Below are 15,737 nucleotides of genomic sequence, written 5' to 3' on the forward strand. Positions count from 1 at the left end.
TCCCCACCAATCACAACTCTGCCACTGCAGCGTTGAGATTGGCTTAGGAAAGGTTCCTGTTCCACGGGGCCTGGCCAGGAGCTGAGACGGCGCGGGGCTGGGAAGGTGTGTTTGTTTATTTATTTTTATTAAATGCCCCTGCATGAACCCCTATGCAAAACCCCTACCCGCGAGTCATGCCGGCCGCGACTGTGCGCCAGTGAAGGCTCTCACAGCCTTGACCCAAAAAAGTGCACTGGAATTGCAAGTGCCTGCATTGCAGACTCTGAACTTCAACACCCCTTAGAGCATGTAGTATAAAATAACCTTCAAATTAATAATTTAAGGTTCAAAATGTTATTCAATATTTTTAAATGCACTGACTCTTTGAAGGATCACCACACAGTGCACTCTCATTGGTTACAGGATGAAGTGATGTTTCCTGACATCATCATGTCCTCACCACAACTTGGAGGCCAACGCACATAGGAACAGTGGACACACATCAGTTGCCCCAAAAAGTAAACTTGCTGAAGTTGCAATGACTCGATACATTGGTGAGTGAAAGTCCATAAATCTGTGGTCTAAAATGGCAGATAAGCTGATTCTTTGTATACCTGCATATTCGCCTTTGCTGTATGAAAATGCTGGCATAACATTTTTCTTCTCCGGTTCCATGGGTGGAGGCTCATAGTTGTCATCACCGCAGTCTTCACTGGGGTCCACGTACGTTTCAGAATCTGACTGTCCATCGGGATCCTCATACTCACTATCCTGAAAAAATAGATAATATGTCACTGCTTACTTCAAACTCCTGTTAGTAATAACATTATCATTCATGGTTATTACATGCATTATCATCAAACGTTTTGTAGTCCATAACTTTCATCCCACATAACTGTTCTCGACCCACAGACCAATGCATTATCCATTAAATTAGTAGCAGTCATACTACTACTACTACTCATTCTACTAATAATAATAATAATATAATACATTAAGCTATACGACTACAAATAATTTGTATTTTTATTTTGACTATTATTTGTATTATTACAAGTTGTAGAAACTTGTTACTATGGTTGTTACAATAGCTATCACTATGGTTAATACTATTATCTGTATCAGTCCCATCACATGTTGGGCATATTTACAATAAAGTGGCAAAGGGTGTAGTTAAGCTAAGAAGGCTAACGACACACTTCGTCACTTAAGAAACGCAGGGCTGCACCATATTTACTAGAATATGGTGCAGCCCTGCGTTTCCTCCTGTGCTGGCACTAAATTTAGCTGCCTAGCGCCAACGCACGCATCCTTGCACCATAGTGCATGGGTGCCTGTGTTAAGGGGAAGATTTTTTATGTGCAGGAAGGTCGCCCTTCCTGCATATAAACAATCTTTAAATGCCGTTTTGTAACGTCTATGTGTGCTGCTTAATGCAGCACACATAGATATTGCAAAACAGCATTATTTTCTAAATGATTGTTTATGTGCAGGAAGGTGGACCTTACTGCACATAAACAATCATAGGCAATTTGCTGTTTCTATGTGTGCTGCACAAAGCAGCAAACATGGAAACAGCAAAAACTAGGAGGGATAAAAAAGCATTGCTCCTCGTTTCGCCTGTTTAAGACCAAGGTTTTCTCTGGTCTTAATTTTGGCGCTGAATCCTATTTACGATGCCCTTGTAAATAGAAGGAGGCGTCAAAATCAATGGGTGTTGCGGTGTAACGCCCACCGCAACACCCATTGCCCTCCCCTTTCACGCTTAATACAGCACGAATGGCTTAACGCTGTGTGTAAATAAGGCGAGGCCCCTATCGCTATCACAACGTCACTGAAAGTGACCTTGTGGTGGTAATAGGGGCTTGTTAATATGCCCCCTTGTATTCTGTGTATTATATCGGGCCATGACTGTTGTAATATAAAACAAAAGGACCCACGGGTTGGCAGGGTTGAAGAAATCTCTTGTATGGATCCCTCATTGTCATTAGCAGTATCACACCCATTCAACTGAGGTCATATGTGGTCTCAGTAGATAGTTGATTGTTGTAACGAGGCTAAAACAATATAGGGCCAGAACAACTCCGTATTGGCTAACATTTACCCATACCCCTTCTACAATCAGGGCCCCAAATAACTGGCTGTTTCAAACCAACAAGAAAGCAATGAGTTGAAAAGAGGATTGAGTGCTCAATGAAGACAATTCGCTTTATGAAATGTATTGTCCAGCCATTCATTGACTCAGCTGAGGTTTGACTTTTGATCTTTGTTAAAGTGGCGATTCATTTTAACACCTTTATTACTCATAATGTTGTCGTAGCAGACAATGAAGAATGCAGGTTGCAAAAATCACAGACTACATTATGAAGTTTTATTAATTAATTATAACCTGGCGTTCTTAGAGGGTGAGAAACAAAAAGAAAAGACTTTCCCTTTCTTAGAAAATAATATATTCAGTATCTGTTTTCAATAACAAACATATACTCACAAAATCGTCAGACCACTGATCATCTTCAGCACTGGCGTTTTCTAAAAGCATTGCAATAGCATGTTAGAGCAAAGGAATTGAACACACATATAAACAAAATAATTTGACTGATAAAAAAACAGTTTTAATTGATGGCTTGTCATATATTGTATGTACTTGAATGCACAGAAAACTTCCCAAACATCCTCTGCTTTCCTACACTCTGTAACATACTTCTCAGGAATGTAATGTTAGAAATATATAGCTGATCCGAGAATATTAAGTCTTTTCAATTAACAGTGGCAATGATTAATACAATAATGCCCATTCTATTTAGATGCAAATGCATTCTATTTACAATTTTGATACCAGCATTATGTAATTAATCAAATTGACACGTCATGCAAGATTGGAATATACTGTATATTGGTAAGCAAATGTTGTGGAGGAAAAGGAGAATGGACCCAGTTCTGAAATATGGAGACAAGTGAAAGACAAATGACCGATTTGACATTACTGTTTATGTTGCCTTAACTCCTTTTTTGCACTCTGCGTTTATTTATTCTTCACCACAGATTGTTTACTCTCCTATCAATTCACGAACAACAGTGGTTTCCATTCCTCAGGATGTCTCATTATTTTTCACAATTATTTTCTGAGATTTTTGGGATTGCAATATTGTATTGAAATTCCACCTAGAGGAACCTGGCCTTTTGAACAAGGATGGTCCAAACAGCCTTTCTGCATACTCAATAGTTTACAGTTTCTATGACATACCACTATAGTGTGTCCTACATTAGTTGATGGAACTTATGTGCGATATGCAACATCAGTGAGGCCTCTGGCTCTTTACAGAAAAGGAAAAGTCTAGAATAATTGACCTGTGTATTTGGGATATATATGCCTTGATAAATACACTTCGAAATATGCATATAGAAATACGTCTGGTGAAGGACCACTCAGTGGTGTAGCAAGTTGTGCCATGAGCCCTAATGCAAGCAAGTAAAATGTGATATTCTTCCCAAGGATAAGTATTAAAAGGCAGGCAGCCAAACTGAAGTGCAGCAGGGCCTTCAGAGCTTGGGCCCCAATTTCACTGATATTTTCAACCTCAACCTGTTGGATTGTTCTATTGTAGAACACTTTAGATAACCAAGATTGAGATTGAGACAATAATGTGATAAAAAATGTTTTCAATAACCAATTTGTACCAAAGGCATTCATCGTATCATCCTTGAAAAGGATATAGAGAGATCTGAGATAGAAAGAGCGATGATGGCGAGAGATGGGCAACAGGAGACAGGTACAGAAAGACAGGTGAGGTAAAGGGTGTTGTAAGGCACGTAGAAAGATAGTGAGCAAGAAGTGAGAGGTAAAGAGAAAGATGTGCTTGAAAAGATGTGAGGTTTATAAAGAGGTGGAGAGCCAAAGGCTGATATAGCGAGATAGAGAGAGTTGTGAGGCAGAGAAAGAGAGAGAGAGACAGATAGGTGAGGTAGAGAGATGAAAGGAAGGTGAGGTTCAGAGACAGAGCTGAGGTAGAATTGTGGAATTGAAATAGGGGCATAGGAGCAAAGACAGATGAGAGAGAGAAAGAGAGGGGAGGTGATGATTGCCAAAAAGCTGTAAAGCTAAATAAAGTGTTAGCAGGAAAGGAATAAAGCAGTGAGATAGGTGATAGAGAGGGAACCGGAGTAGAATTGGATAACAGTGGTGTACAGGTGAGTTAGCACAAGAACTGGAGGTAAAAACAATAACATATTTTTTATGGGCAGTGTTATTCTGACATGATGTCTGAGTGTCCTGATCACTTACTTAGGGCCTCTAGGAAGGTGGCCACAGCCCACCTTTGCCTAGGCTTTAAAATGTCTCTTATACAATCGCTTTGCCTAGAGATCTTTTTATTGAAATTTCAGGCAATAAGTAGGCAAAAAACACATATTCAGAACATTACTATACTAAGGCAACGGATAGGGAAAGCTATGCCAAGAGTAGTCCTGACTTATCTCTAGCCTGGTAGACTGTAGTGGTCAATGGATAAGTGTGGGCAGAACGTGGGGTTGGTATCACCGGAGGGAGTCAGGCGTAGACTAATTTTGATTGCCCACGAACGGGCACTAAACGCAGGATCAGACAGACATTGTGGTAGCCATCCATGTATAGAGAGGTCCACATGGTTGTGGGGGAGCTGTCTTATGTGCTGGTGCTGAAAAAACATAGTAGTAAGAAAGCCTCCTCATCAGCTGACTGAGTACCCCTCTAGAACTTGGGAAAAGGTTAGCATAGATGTGATTGGCCTGTTTTATTGTTTGTCCAATCAATCACGCTATGTGTTTGTTGCGGTTGACTTATACTTTAAATGGCCAGAAGTGAAGTTGTGTCGAAACCCAATGCTAAGGCTGTTATAGAATTCGTAAAAGAGATTTTCCTCAGAGAGGGTTTTTCAAACTGTCTGATATCGGATAATGGAGTCCAATTTGTGAATGAAGAGGTGGATTCTTCTCTAAAAGTGGGTGATATTAAGCATTTAAGAACATCAATCAACCATCCCCAAACCAATGGACAGGTGGAGCAAATAAATAAGGTTTTGTCTCAGTGTGTCCAATGGGCCATTGCCAACAAGTGTGTAGGTTTGAATGCTGTCCATTCCATGCTATGGTTTTATAAGACAAGTCCACATTCACCTACTTAAATCTCCCCTTTTGAGCTTGTAAGGGGAAGGAAACCAGCCACCAAAGTGTGTCCCCGTTGGATGAGCAGATGGGTCAAATTTGGTGTGCAGCTGGATGAACATGAGACTAGGGGCAACAGAAATGTTGCTGAAGCAAAGTTCAGAAAAAATAATTATTTTGATGAATGCAACAGTGTTAGCAAGGTGGAAGTAAAGGTTGGAGATGTAGTTAGTATCAAACAGGGAGCCTATGTCAAAAAAAGTGGTAAGAAGTTTAGTGATCTTGTGGTTGTGGATAAAGTGTGTGGCATTTCAGTCAGAGTCAAGTGTGGTGGTATGGTTGATCAGGGGGGAGCGTTTGTGTTCTGAAATTACAAGGGAGTTTTAACTCATTAGAAATAGGTTTCTAAACATAAAATATCTTCTTTGTTTTGCCAAATATAAGGTTAGTACTGATTCTGCAACACTATACATGTATACCTCACCAGGTCATTTTGTTAAGACACTGACACTGATTTGGCATTTTGCATCATCAGGGATGTAAAAAAGAATTACAAAATTCTTCTGCAATTGATTTGAAATAGGGAAAACAGCTCAAACTGTGTTTAGATCCGATTGTCACTTATACATCTTTTACTACTGCTTTTAAATAACATGTTTACTGATTAGCTTCCTGTAAGTGTCCTGAAACACATCAAATGAAATAGAGGAACCAATCCGCAAAACACTGATCACAAAAACTGGTTACAATTTTGCGATTAGTAAAGAATTTTACAAACCGGCATATGTACTAATAGGTTGGTTCATAAAATACCAATTCAAAGTAGGCTGTAATTCAACATACCTCATGAACAGTAATAAGGTAGGTTGCAATTTGCTACTCACTCTCATTTATGGTCATCACAAGGATGGTGGCGTACTAGGGTCAGCAGACCACCATCTCTTTGACTGCCTTCAAATAAAGTACTTTTTTTAAATACAGTCTATTTTTCTTACAAGAAATGAGTCATGTTTAAAAAGTTTTCTTTAAAAAAAAATAAGTTTGTTTAAGAGCTGGCAGTGGTCCATTGGACCACTTTGTCCCTACCAACTTTTTTTTTATATATTCACAAAAAGGAAGGTGTTCTAAGGGTATCCCTTCCCTATTGTGGATGGGTTACCACCCCAAATAGGGAGTCTGTACATTTTCAATGTTTTGTTTCGAGGTTTCAGTTGCAAAACACAGGTACATATCACATCTATTTGGTATCTGGAAGGGACACCTATTTCACATCACTTTCCAAAAGTGAATCGGTATGGCCTTGCAGTTCCCTTTTAGGAGTTTGTAAAAGTTTACCAACTTCTAAAATATGATCGTTACGTGGCATAACCAAATCAGAGAATTTACACCTGTAAAATAAGCTCATGCATTTTCCCCAAAATGTCTTCACACTTGATTGTTTCAATCTTAGCCTTCCATACTTCCATCAATGTCCAAAGTGTTCTAAAACTGAACAATCCAGCAGTTTCAGGGGTGTTCCCAGCTCACAGGACGGAATGCAATGGTCGAAGCAGTGTGGTTTTCCATTGGTGCAGCAGGTACAGTGGCACCAGCGCCCCACTGCACTCTACTGAAGGGTATTTATTACAGCATGTATATCGGAAATATGTAGGGGAAATTGTGTAACTCTTTCCCTGCTATAAGGAGCCAGAGGCCTCAGTGCTATCACTCATATCTGTGACTAGTCCCAATATCTGCTGTTAGACCCACTGCAGTAAACCCCTGTGTAGGCACATCTCCATGAAATTAATTCCCAGCCACTGAAGCGTGGATTCTAAAAATACAAATACCTTACCTGAGGAATAATCCCTCCGAGGCACATTCGGCGGCGCTTTATTGGTTATTCTGTAAACAGCAAGTTGGAGAGTTATCATTTGAGCAGAGGCAGACATCTTACCCCACTACCTGAGTACACGTTAAGAAGCGCAAATAGAGTTATCTTTAACTGTTCAAAGAGATGTAGCTTTGAGCAAAAATAATAAAAAAGGAATGCATGATAAGGTTTAAACTAGCTTTTAACAAGCATCAGCGGCATCCCAGCGGCGTGACTGACAGCTTATTCTCTCGTTGCATTCAAACCATTACAAGTCATTGTCACAAAGTGTGACCTTCATGATTCAATGTGGAACACTTTACTTTTCCTAACTCTCAATCTTTCATCCATGAGGACTTGTGTTTCACTATTTGTAGCCCGACACACGGTTTACCTCAGACTCTTCTGCACCTAGCCATGAAGGCCAAAAGAAGCCAATGCCAGCGTGGTTGACAAGCCACTGCATGAAAGGTACAAGATCCATGTGTCAAAAGTCAAAATAATTCAGAATAAATTGATAAACAATAGACATATTTATTCTGAAGATCTAGATCACCTTTATCCAGTGCAAAATAACACAGCTTTGTGAAGATGGGGCCCTGCTAGCTCTACTCCTCCCAGTTCTCATATTTATGTTTATTTATTTGCACTGCCATCACACCAGCAGATCTTTGATAGTTAAATGCTATGCTCAGTGCTTTGAATGGGGTGAAAAGGGTTGAGGTCTTAAAAGGGACGTGGCCAAAGAAAGTTAAAAAAAACTCTTTTGAAAACCGTGTGGTCTATTTAAATTAGAGTGTGTCCTAAAACATGTGAACTTAAATCATGTCCTCTACACAGTGTGACATTTTTTTGCATCTCTCTGTGATTTTTCTATTAATATATTCAGACATACCACACAACAATCAACCCATCAACCTCAAACTAGCAAGACATGTTGTTTTGCTTATGCCTGATAGCACTAAACTTTATTCAATATAAGATAAATGAGTAACAGCAATGTTTTTGTGTGTGAATAATTAGAACTAAAAATGTGAGTCTATGAATTAAACATTACAAAAGTCTGTGGGATGAGGGTGAGTCTTCTACGTGTCCCTGTCACACCTGTTCTCCCCTTGACCTCACTTTCCTCTGAAACCTCTTACTCCACATTAGTCACTTTCACTCTTTTTCTCCACTTATCTCTCCTTCTGAAATGACTCCATCTGCATTTTCCACCCTTCACCTTCCTTTTCATCACGTCTATTCCCTCTGGCCTTCAGCGTGTACTTTGTTATTTCATCTAACTTCCAATTCCTCACTCACAGATACAGACACACACTCTTTCTCTCCTTCCCTCTTAACACCGTATACCTGATAGCCAGAGGTAACCTACACTTTTGAGTAAGCTTACTACTTTTCGGTATTCACAATTTCCAAGGGCAAGTTACTACTAAAGAAATGGTAGTAAGTTCAGCACTACACACCATCCCAAAGAAAATAAGGGAGAAAAGTCCCTACCTCCATTTTTTTCTTTAAGAGGGTCCTGAAGTACCAGTCTTGTGTAGTGCTAGACTCAGTACTTTTTTTTTTTTAAATAGTAACAGAGTCTTGAGGTTTGTGACTACCAAAAGGTGGTAAACTTACTCAAAAGTGTAAACTTACCCAAACGTATAAGTTACCTTTGAAAATCCGGCCCTGCGTTTTCTTTTCCTTTCACACAGTCAATATTTCAACAGCTTTGTGTGCCACCTTCTCACTTCTATATATGGATTTGGCACATATGAGACCAATGATTTTTGCACTGTGCAGTGAGGCCAAGGATTGGATGAGTATATAGTCTGAAAACCTTTCTGACCTACTGAGAGGCACTGTGGGAAACTCAGACTACCTAAAGTCTCAGCAACAGAGATCTCAATCATATCCAACCGGGACACTTATCCACAACTTGAACTCATCCAATTGCCTAGAGACAAGTCATTTACCAGTATGCACCATAAAAGAATCATACCTTGCATGAAAACTTACAATATAGAAACAACATCTGGAGGAAGAAAATAAATACTCATAGAGAATGCTAGATGAAGCAAACCATTAACAAGGACTGCATCACTGATGTGGATAACCTTAAGATGTTTTTACGATAATTGTTGAGAGATTGATCTGTGTTTGTGCCTGTAAAGTTAAGGGTATGAATATAGGGCTCAATAGGCCAGATTGGAGGACTGGCAGGACCTACCCCATTTAAAGCCCTTACTAGGCTCCTGACATCTCAGCAGTTTTCTACTATCTACCATTGAGTGTCTGCTCAACAAACATCTACAGAAGGCACCTGCAAGAAAGAGCGTGGAAGAGCCAGCCCAAGCAGTAATACGAGTCCATGAGCTGCAGAAAATCAAGCATACATTCTAGATTGTTGTATACGGGCACATTATGTGTCCTACTTTGTCCACAGCTGACATTATGTACATAAAGGTTTTAGTTAGGTGTGGGAGAGTTCCCTTCTTGAAGAATCTAGAACTGCCCTACCGGTGCAGGATTGTTTTGTATTAGGGTGGTCTGCATCTCTACTGCTTAGGGAGTGCTAGATTGACAGGAATGTTTTCCCATCCACACACATTATGAAAAGGTATTTTGGGCTTGACCAGACTTACAAGCACAACAGCTACATTCAAATTTGCTGCAGAAGTACAATGAAGGATTTTATTTTTATCTTCAATTCCTGTTCATGCAATTGTGGTGGGATCATGGGAGAGGAATGTACACAATGCCACACACCTTATTTACACATGGATGCATTGAGATGTGATCCTAGCACACACCTGATTCCCCTCGAATGGCTTTGTATAGCTTAGTATTGCTACTGTAAATGGCTTGCATAAGCAATTGATTACTCCTAAGCTAAAGGTAGAAATATAATCCAATGCCTAAAAAAGCACTGGCCCTTTGAGATCTATAGATGTGAGTGCCGCTGCTAGGGGCGTAGTCAGCATGTTCTTATCACTAAGCACTTGTGGTATGGCTCTCCTCCGGCGCAAAGGTCTTGACTGAAGATCAGGATCTGCAAGCTCAGAACATTTGGCTGCAACGAACAACCGTGTGTGGGTAGGTTTGTGATTTTGACCCACAGTATATTCGGTATCCTCCACAGGGCAGTCTATTCAACGTGTCCTAACACATTACATTCTCCTGTCTGGCAGCTCAAAAGGTTCATTTATTTCCCTTACAGATTATTTACGGCCCCGATTTCTAGCTGGGATAGATGATATATCCTTGGGAGGTACCACCACACCTAAAATCAAATTTTAAACAGGTGCGTCCAACCAAAGTTGCATGGAAACAGGCCCACAATGAATAATTGTATTAGAATTGGACCTGGCAATTCTAGGTCTAGCTTGTAAACCCTCACTCTGGGCCCATGATCTTGTGATTGCATGTATACAGGGTGGAGACACTGTCGAAAACTATAGCTCTGCCTGGCATCTACTCCTGCAGTTACAAGCCATTTTAGAATCTGAGTCTTCAACTCTAAAAACATTAGTGTAAGTTAAGCAATAAAATCAAGGTGTCCTGTAATGTTTTTATGACAGAGGTGTAATTTGCTGTTTAGAAAGACTATTCTCGACTAGAGGAAAATATTTCACCTTGGAAAAAAATAAAAAGTTACATCTTTTATGCTACAATATAAGTAAAAAATGTTACATAAGGGTAAGTATTCACAAACTGCTTTAGAAGTATTCTTGTAAAATAAATAAAATGTTCTATATGTACTTTCATATATGAAGACTTATTTCTTGTTTATTTTACAGGAGTTATTCACATCTACTCACAAATTCAACACTTGCAGGGTTTTCCCAATCTTTTATATTTGGCCATACTTGTGGTTTTTAGGTGCAGAAGTGATCAGTCAAGGTATACACTGAATATGAAATGAATCCATTAATTTAGTCCTTCAACTTACACTTAGTGTTAGAAGAATATTAGTTTCATGTAGTGTGGCACATCAGACATCTTTTCCAATTTTGCTAGTATTCTGAGCAGATTAGAGCATGGCCAAAAGCAGATTCTATATGCATGTGTTACACTGAAAGCTGAAAGCGAAAAATGTGAGTTTTGCCTTATGAGTAGTTGAAGCATGCAAAATGAATTTTGATTTCCATACCGATCCCATGTACGTTGCCCAGTTTTGCAAATTATAGCCACGTTGTCAGTTCGTAACCTAAACATTAAGAGAAGAAAAAACTCAAATCCTGCACATACACATTTAATCAATGATGGACCAAGGACGAATGTATTTCCTCCTCAATTTCCAAAAGGTCTCTCTTTGCTGAAAAAATTCCACAAAACAAAAAAAGAATACGCAATGCAAATTTTAATTGAAAAAGCTAAAGTGTGTGAAGTATAAAAATCCATCCTAATTCTTCTCATTAAGTAGCATTTTTGAAGCACTCTGTGGCAAGATGTTGTACTTATCGTACATAATTGTGAAAGAGAGGCCATTTGAAAATGTAACCAACTCATCCTGACTCACAGAACCAGGATTTCTGGAACATTACAACTGTAAAGCATACTTACGATGGTGCAAAATTGCATGTTTTCTGCCATTGTAAATGTAGGACTAGTTTACGGAGAGGGAGGTTTGATATTTTCGGCCAGTCCACTCTGTTACAGAAGAACACCCAAAAGTCTATAGATTTGTGAGCATAACCATACCTGTTGAAGGCAGTTTTCCATCGCCAAAGGATACTCTTGAGTACACTTGTAAAAAAGCAGTGGTGACATTTCAGGTAGGCCTGGACAGTATACTACGCTCCACTGGCGGAGTTTGCATGGTTTTTCCCACTCCGTGCTCCGTGTAGAGTGCGAAGTTCCCAAAAACTTCTCGTAGTATTGCAGAGTTTTTCCTCTCTTGCGGCTCGCCAACGTCAAGTTGGTGAGCGGGGAAAATCCAATGCTAGACCATCTCCTGACGAGATTTCTCAACTCAGGCAGTCGCGGCAGGTCGCTACGGCTTGCGTTGAGAAACCTGCTGCTCGCGTTGAGGAAGCTGCAGCTCGAACATCCACTCGAGCAGCAGAAAGAAGCTGCGCCCCCCTGTGCTGTGCGTGGTGCAGTTCGTGCTCATTTTACAGCGTGGGACAAACGCCCCAAGATAAAAATCAGTGTGAGCAGCGCGACTTACCTCACTTCGCCGCTTGCGGCAGTCCACGGAGCATAGTGGAGATTTTTATCACTTCACGTGGTACTCCGCAAACTCTACCCAGGCCTAATTTCAGGTTGGGAATATAAGGGAATATTCCCAACGGGGGTATAGTAGGAGGCATTTCTCTAAAAGGAAAGTATTTTGCATGTGTTAAAAAAGTTGATCATGCAAATGCTTTGAGGGACTGCTGGAAATCTGTAATTGTTGCACATTTTTAGCCATACGCCATATGCATGGGAGTCCCATAAAGTAGAGCCATGACGTTTGAAACCTCTGCTTTCTGAATGAGTACCTTCATTTTATTGCATGTCTGCTGTCCCACAGGAGAACATCAAATATTGATTAGAAAGGCCAGACACCAAATTTAAAGAAGTGCGTTTATACCACCACTGAAGCAATGCAATTAATTTTACTGAAGTGGGTGTTTGCGTTTTTTATGCCACATATCAACTGTGTGAATGAGGCCCTTCATTTTATTCTAAGTCTGCTCTCCCGCAAGTGAACATTAAATAATAATGCTTAGGATGGAGTAAACCACATTTAAAGAAGTGCACCTATAACAACACTGAAGCAGTACAATGTTTTCTTTTACTGGAATAGGCGTTGCATATTTTATGCCACAACTATAATAGGTGAGCCTGGCACAGCACAACGAGGTAGCAGCTCTTTAGGAGGTAATAAAGTAAATGAAAAGCTTGTCAAATGGCCACCAATTTTACAAAAATAAAAAATCTATTGTGAGCTTTATTCAGACATTGATATTGTTATGTCGTAACTGCTAAAAGACATAGAAGTCATTTAAAGTTTTGAGGATGTGAGTAAACACTAATAAAGGGTGGATGCCCTTTTTTGCAAGATCTCATTTAGAGGTGGGAGAGTCATTTGGTTTCTGTCATCTGAACCTCAACTAGCTCCACTGTTGGAGAACATTAGCAAGTGCCCTATACACAGTGCGGCCGGCAACACTGAGCCATAAGGCACAACATATTTAAGCAAGGCCTTCCTACACGTGTTTTTCATGGTTGAAACTGCCATGTAAATCATGGATGCCGTGAACATGAAAATCTAAATACTGCAACCCCCCACCCCTCCTCCTCCCATCCCCCCTCCCCCTCCCGGCTTCCTGGGAGAAAGCTTCCAGCACATAATGGACATTTATTTCTTCAGAAACAAACCCTCTATTTTGGCATTAATTTCTGTAAAACAAAAATGATGTCAAGTGGACTGGCACGACATGATGGGCCTCTCAGCACTACTTTTGGTATGAAAATGCAACAGCCGTGTTGGCAGAAGCAAATGCAGCAAAAATGGCCTCACAGATCAGGAGGGAGCTTTTAATAGAATAGCGGACTCCCAAGGTGCAGGCAAAGCCAGTGCTTTTTCCACCCCATTCCTTTGGAGGCCCGCACGCCCACCTTTGAATTACCCCCCATAGTTTTTGGCTACTATAGAGGCTTTCCTTCTTATGGTACGTGTTGGGTACAAAGCCGGCCATTGAGGATGTTTCTTCTGAGTCAGAGAAGAAAAAGGAGATATTATGCAAATCATTAATTGGAGAAGCAGTTCACATATTTCTGAGTATTAGATCATCCCTAAATAGGGCGGGGAAATCACAGTTGTGAAGGAGGAGGGTAGGAGCCGGCATGCTGGTAATTAAACCTATGGTCTGCTAGTCACACAGATATCAGAAGCTAGCAATGAATTCAAAGACCTTACTTATCAACACTGGGAAAAAGTCCTTGAGTTGAAGCACAACTATACCAAATTTAGGGGCATATTATCAAGGAAACGCGCTAAATATCGCATTTCCCGCTTAGCGCGATTCTGTTTAACGCCGCGTACCGCCGGATTTAATCGTCGAGATATCGCATTATTATCAAGGCATATCTCCACAGCGATTAAATCCTGCGATAGTGGCTTGAAACAGAAACGCGCCAAGCGGGAAATGCGATATTTAGCACGTTTCCTTGATGATATGCCCCGTTGCCTCAGCCGTACAATCCACCTGCCATTAAAAGTATGGCAAAGTCAGTTTCTGACCAGGCGTTACAAACTCATGATAACCGCGGTTAGCGCGGTTTATTTTATCGCATCGTGGGTTTGCTTGAGGCTTGATAATATTGCGCTGCCGTGTCAGTGCAGATTTTAAGGGAGAAATGTAAGGGAATGCCTACTTTGAATGTCATTAGCGATATTCATCGCTGACATGCAAAGTGGAGTTCAAAGGGCTTCTCACTCAAGGAAACACGCGTTAGCGTGCCCTTGTTGATACTGCGATCGAATTATCGCCGCTTTTCGGCCGAAAACGGCCGCTAAAGCGGCGATAATTCTCTTGATAATATGCCCCTTATTTTTTTATTTTGCTTGTTTAAATTTTACCCACTGTTTATGAGCCCAACTCCATCAACACCATCACTGAGTAAAATAGAAAATGGCAGCTAAAATATTCTTTTCACAACAGATTGGACTGGTTAAAATGTATTCCTGGTACTTTGCTTCGTCTTTACATATTCAAACTCAGAATTATGTAAATGGTTCCATGACTTTAACTTTCTGGGGGTTCTCCTGTATTCCACAATATGCTAACAGACAAACATTTCTATTCCTGAAGTTGTAAACATTGAAAAGAGTTATTTTGATAAGAAAAACAATTAAGAGAGGTCATAAAAGCAATAGGCGATTTTGGTATCATTTAACACTTTCTGGAAATGGATTGCAAAATGTAATCCACCTTTGGTCTGAAATGCTATGAGTGGACCATTTTTTTCCACGAGCCCATTCTCATGTGAATCCAATGGAGCACCGGCCGGAAATAGATCAGTTTTAAGTATTACTATGTCATAGTGTTTTGTTTTTTCCTTTGCTGTCAGCCATGCTGCTCAGCTGCCGCCCATTGGCAAATTAGCATGGATTGTGGTAAGGGAGGTGTGACAGGACAAGAAACGACTGACGCTAGGTTGCTGTAAATAATGAGGTCTTTATTGCCTCCTCTTTCCCCTCACGGGTATGTCTTAACCATAATCCCAATAGAACAAAGTTAATGTCACTCTCTCCTCTTTACGTCCCTCTTCTTTGGTTCTCCCTGGATCCTCTTATCACGGGATGCCGTCTGGAAACATAAAAGGTGTACGTGGATTTTAGAAATTAGCTCTTTCTTTCTAGAATACCTCCACCAGTCACCCTTGGTGCTTTCTCACTCTGTGACACCCGTCAGTCGGTCGTTGTGAGGGGGTTGGGGTGTGTAGGGAAAGTAGTACCACCTGTCTAGTGTTTGACTCTTAACTCCCACATGGATTCCTCATTTATCTGTGTGTTTCCAACAGGATCCCAAGAACCCACAAAGCGACTCCTGCCCGCTTTAACCCCTTGCTTGGGCTTAACACTTGCCTTGGGCTGTGACTCCGGACTGGAGCCACACCATCCACGTCCTTATCGCCTTCCCTTGGGTTCTTTCGCCGCTGGTCAGTGACTCCGGTCTCTCCTCCTGCTCCGGTTTCGTCTCCTGCCACTCCTGCTCACTCTGCCGAGCTGCGCTTGGTCTCTGTTCCATCCTCCGTAGGTATTTCCGGTCCTCTTTCTTGG

General features: G+C 40.7%; 1 protein-coding gene across 8 annotated transcripts in view; it reads right to left on the minus strand.

The window, feature by feature from the left end:
• The window catches only part of BLNK (B cell linker), a 684,101-nt gene that overhangs the window by 122,818 nt on the left and 545,546 nt on the right, over window positions 1-15,737 (minus strand). For 4 of the 8 annotated variants that reach the window (XM_085606171.1, XM_085606175.1, XM_085606176.1 and 1 more), the window contains 4 exons: window positions 11,115-11,171; window positions 6,956-7,005; window positions 2,471-2,511; window positions 597-753 (listed from right to left, as the gene is read on the minus strand). In XM_085606171.1, coding sequence (XP_085462297.1) covers window positions 597-753; window positions 2,471-2,511; window positions 6,956-7,005; window positions 11,115-11,171 — 305 coding nt within the window. The remainder of the gene's footprint in view (window positions 1-596; window positions 754-2,470; window positions 2,512-6,955; window positions 7,006-11,114; window positions 11,172-15,737) is intronic. The other 4 variants (XM_085606173.1, XM_085606179.1, XM_085606177.1 and 1 more) reach the window with 1 other exon arrangement.

This window comes from Triturus cristatus, chromosome 1_2 (genome assembly GCF_964204655.1).
Source record: "Triturus cristatus chromosome 1_2, aTriCri1.1, whole genome shotgun sequence".
NCBI lineage: Eukaryota > Metazoa > Chordata > Amphibia > Caudata > Salamandridae > Triturus > Triturus cristatus.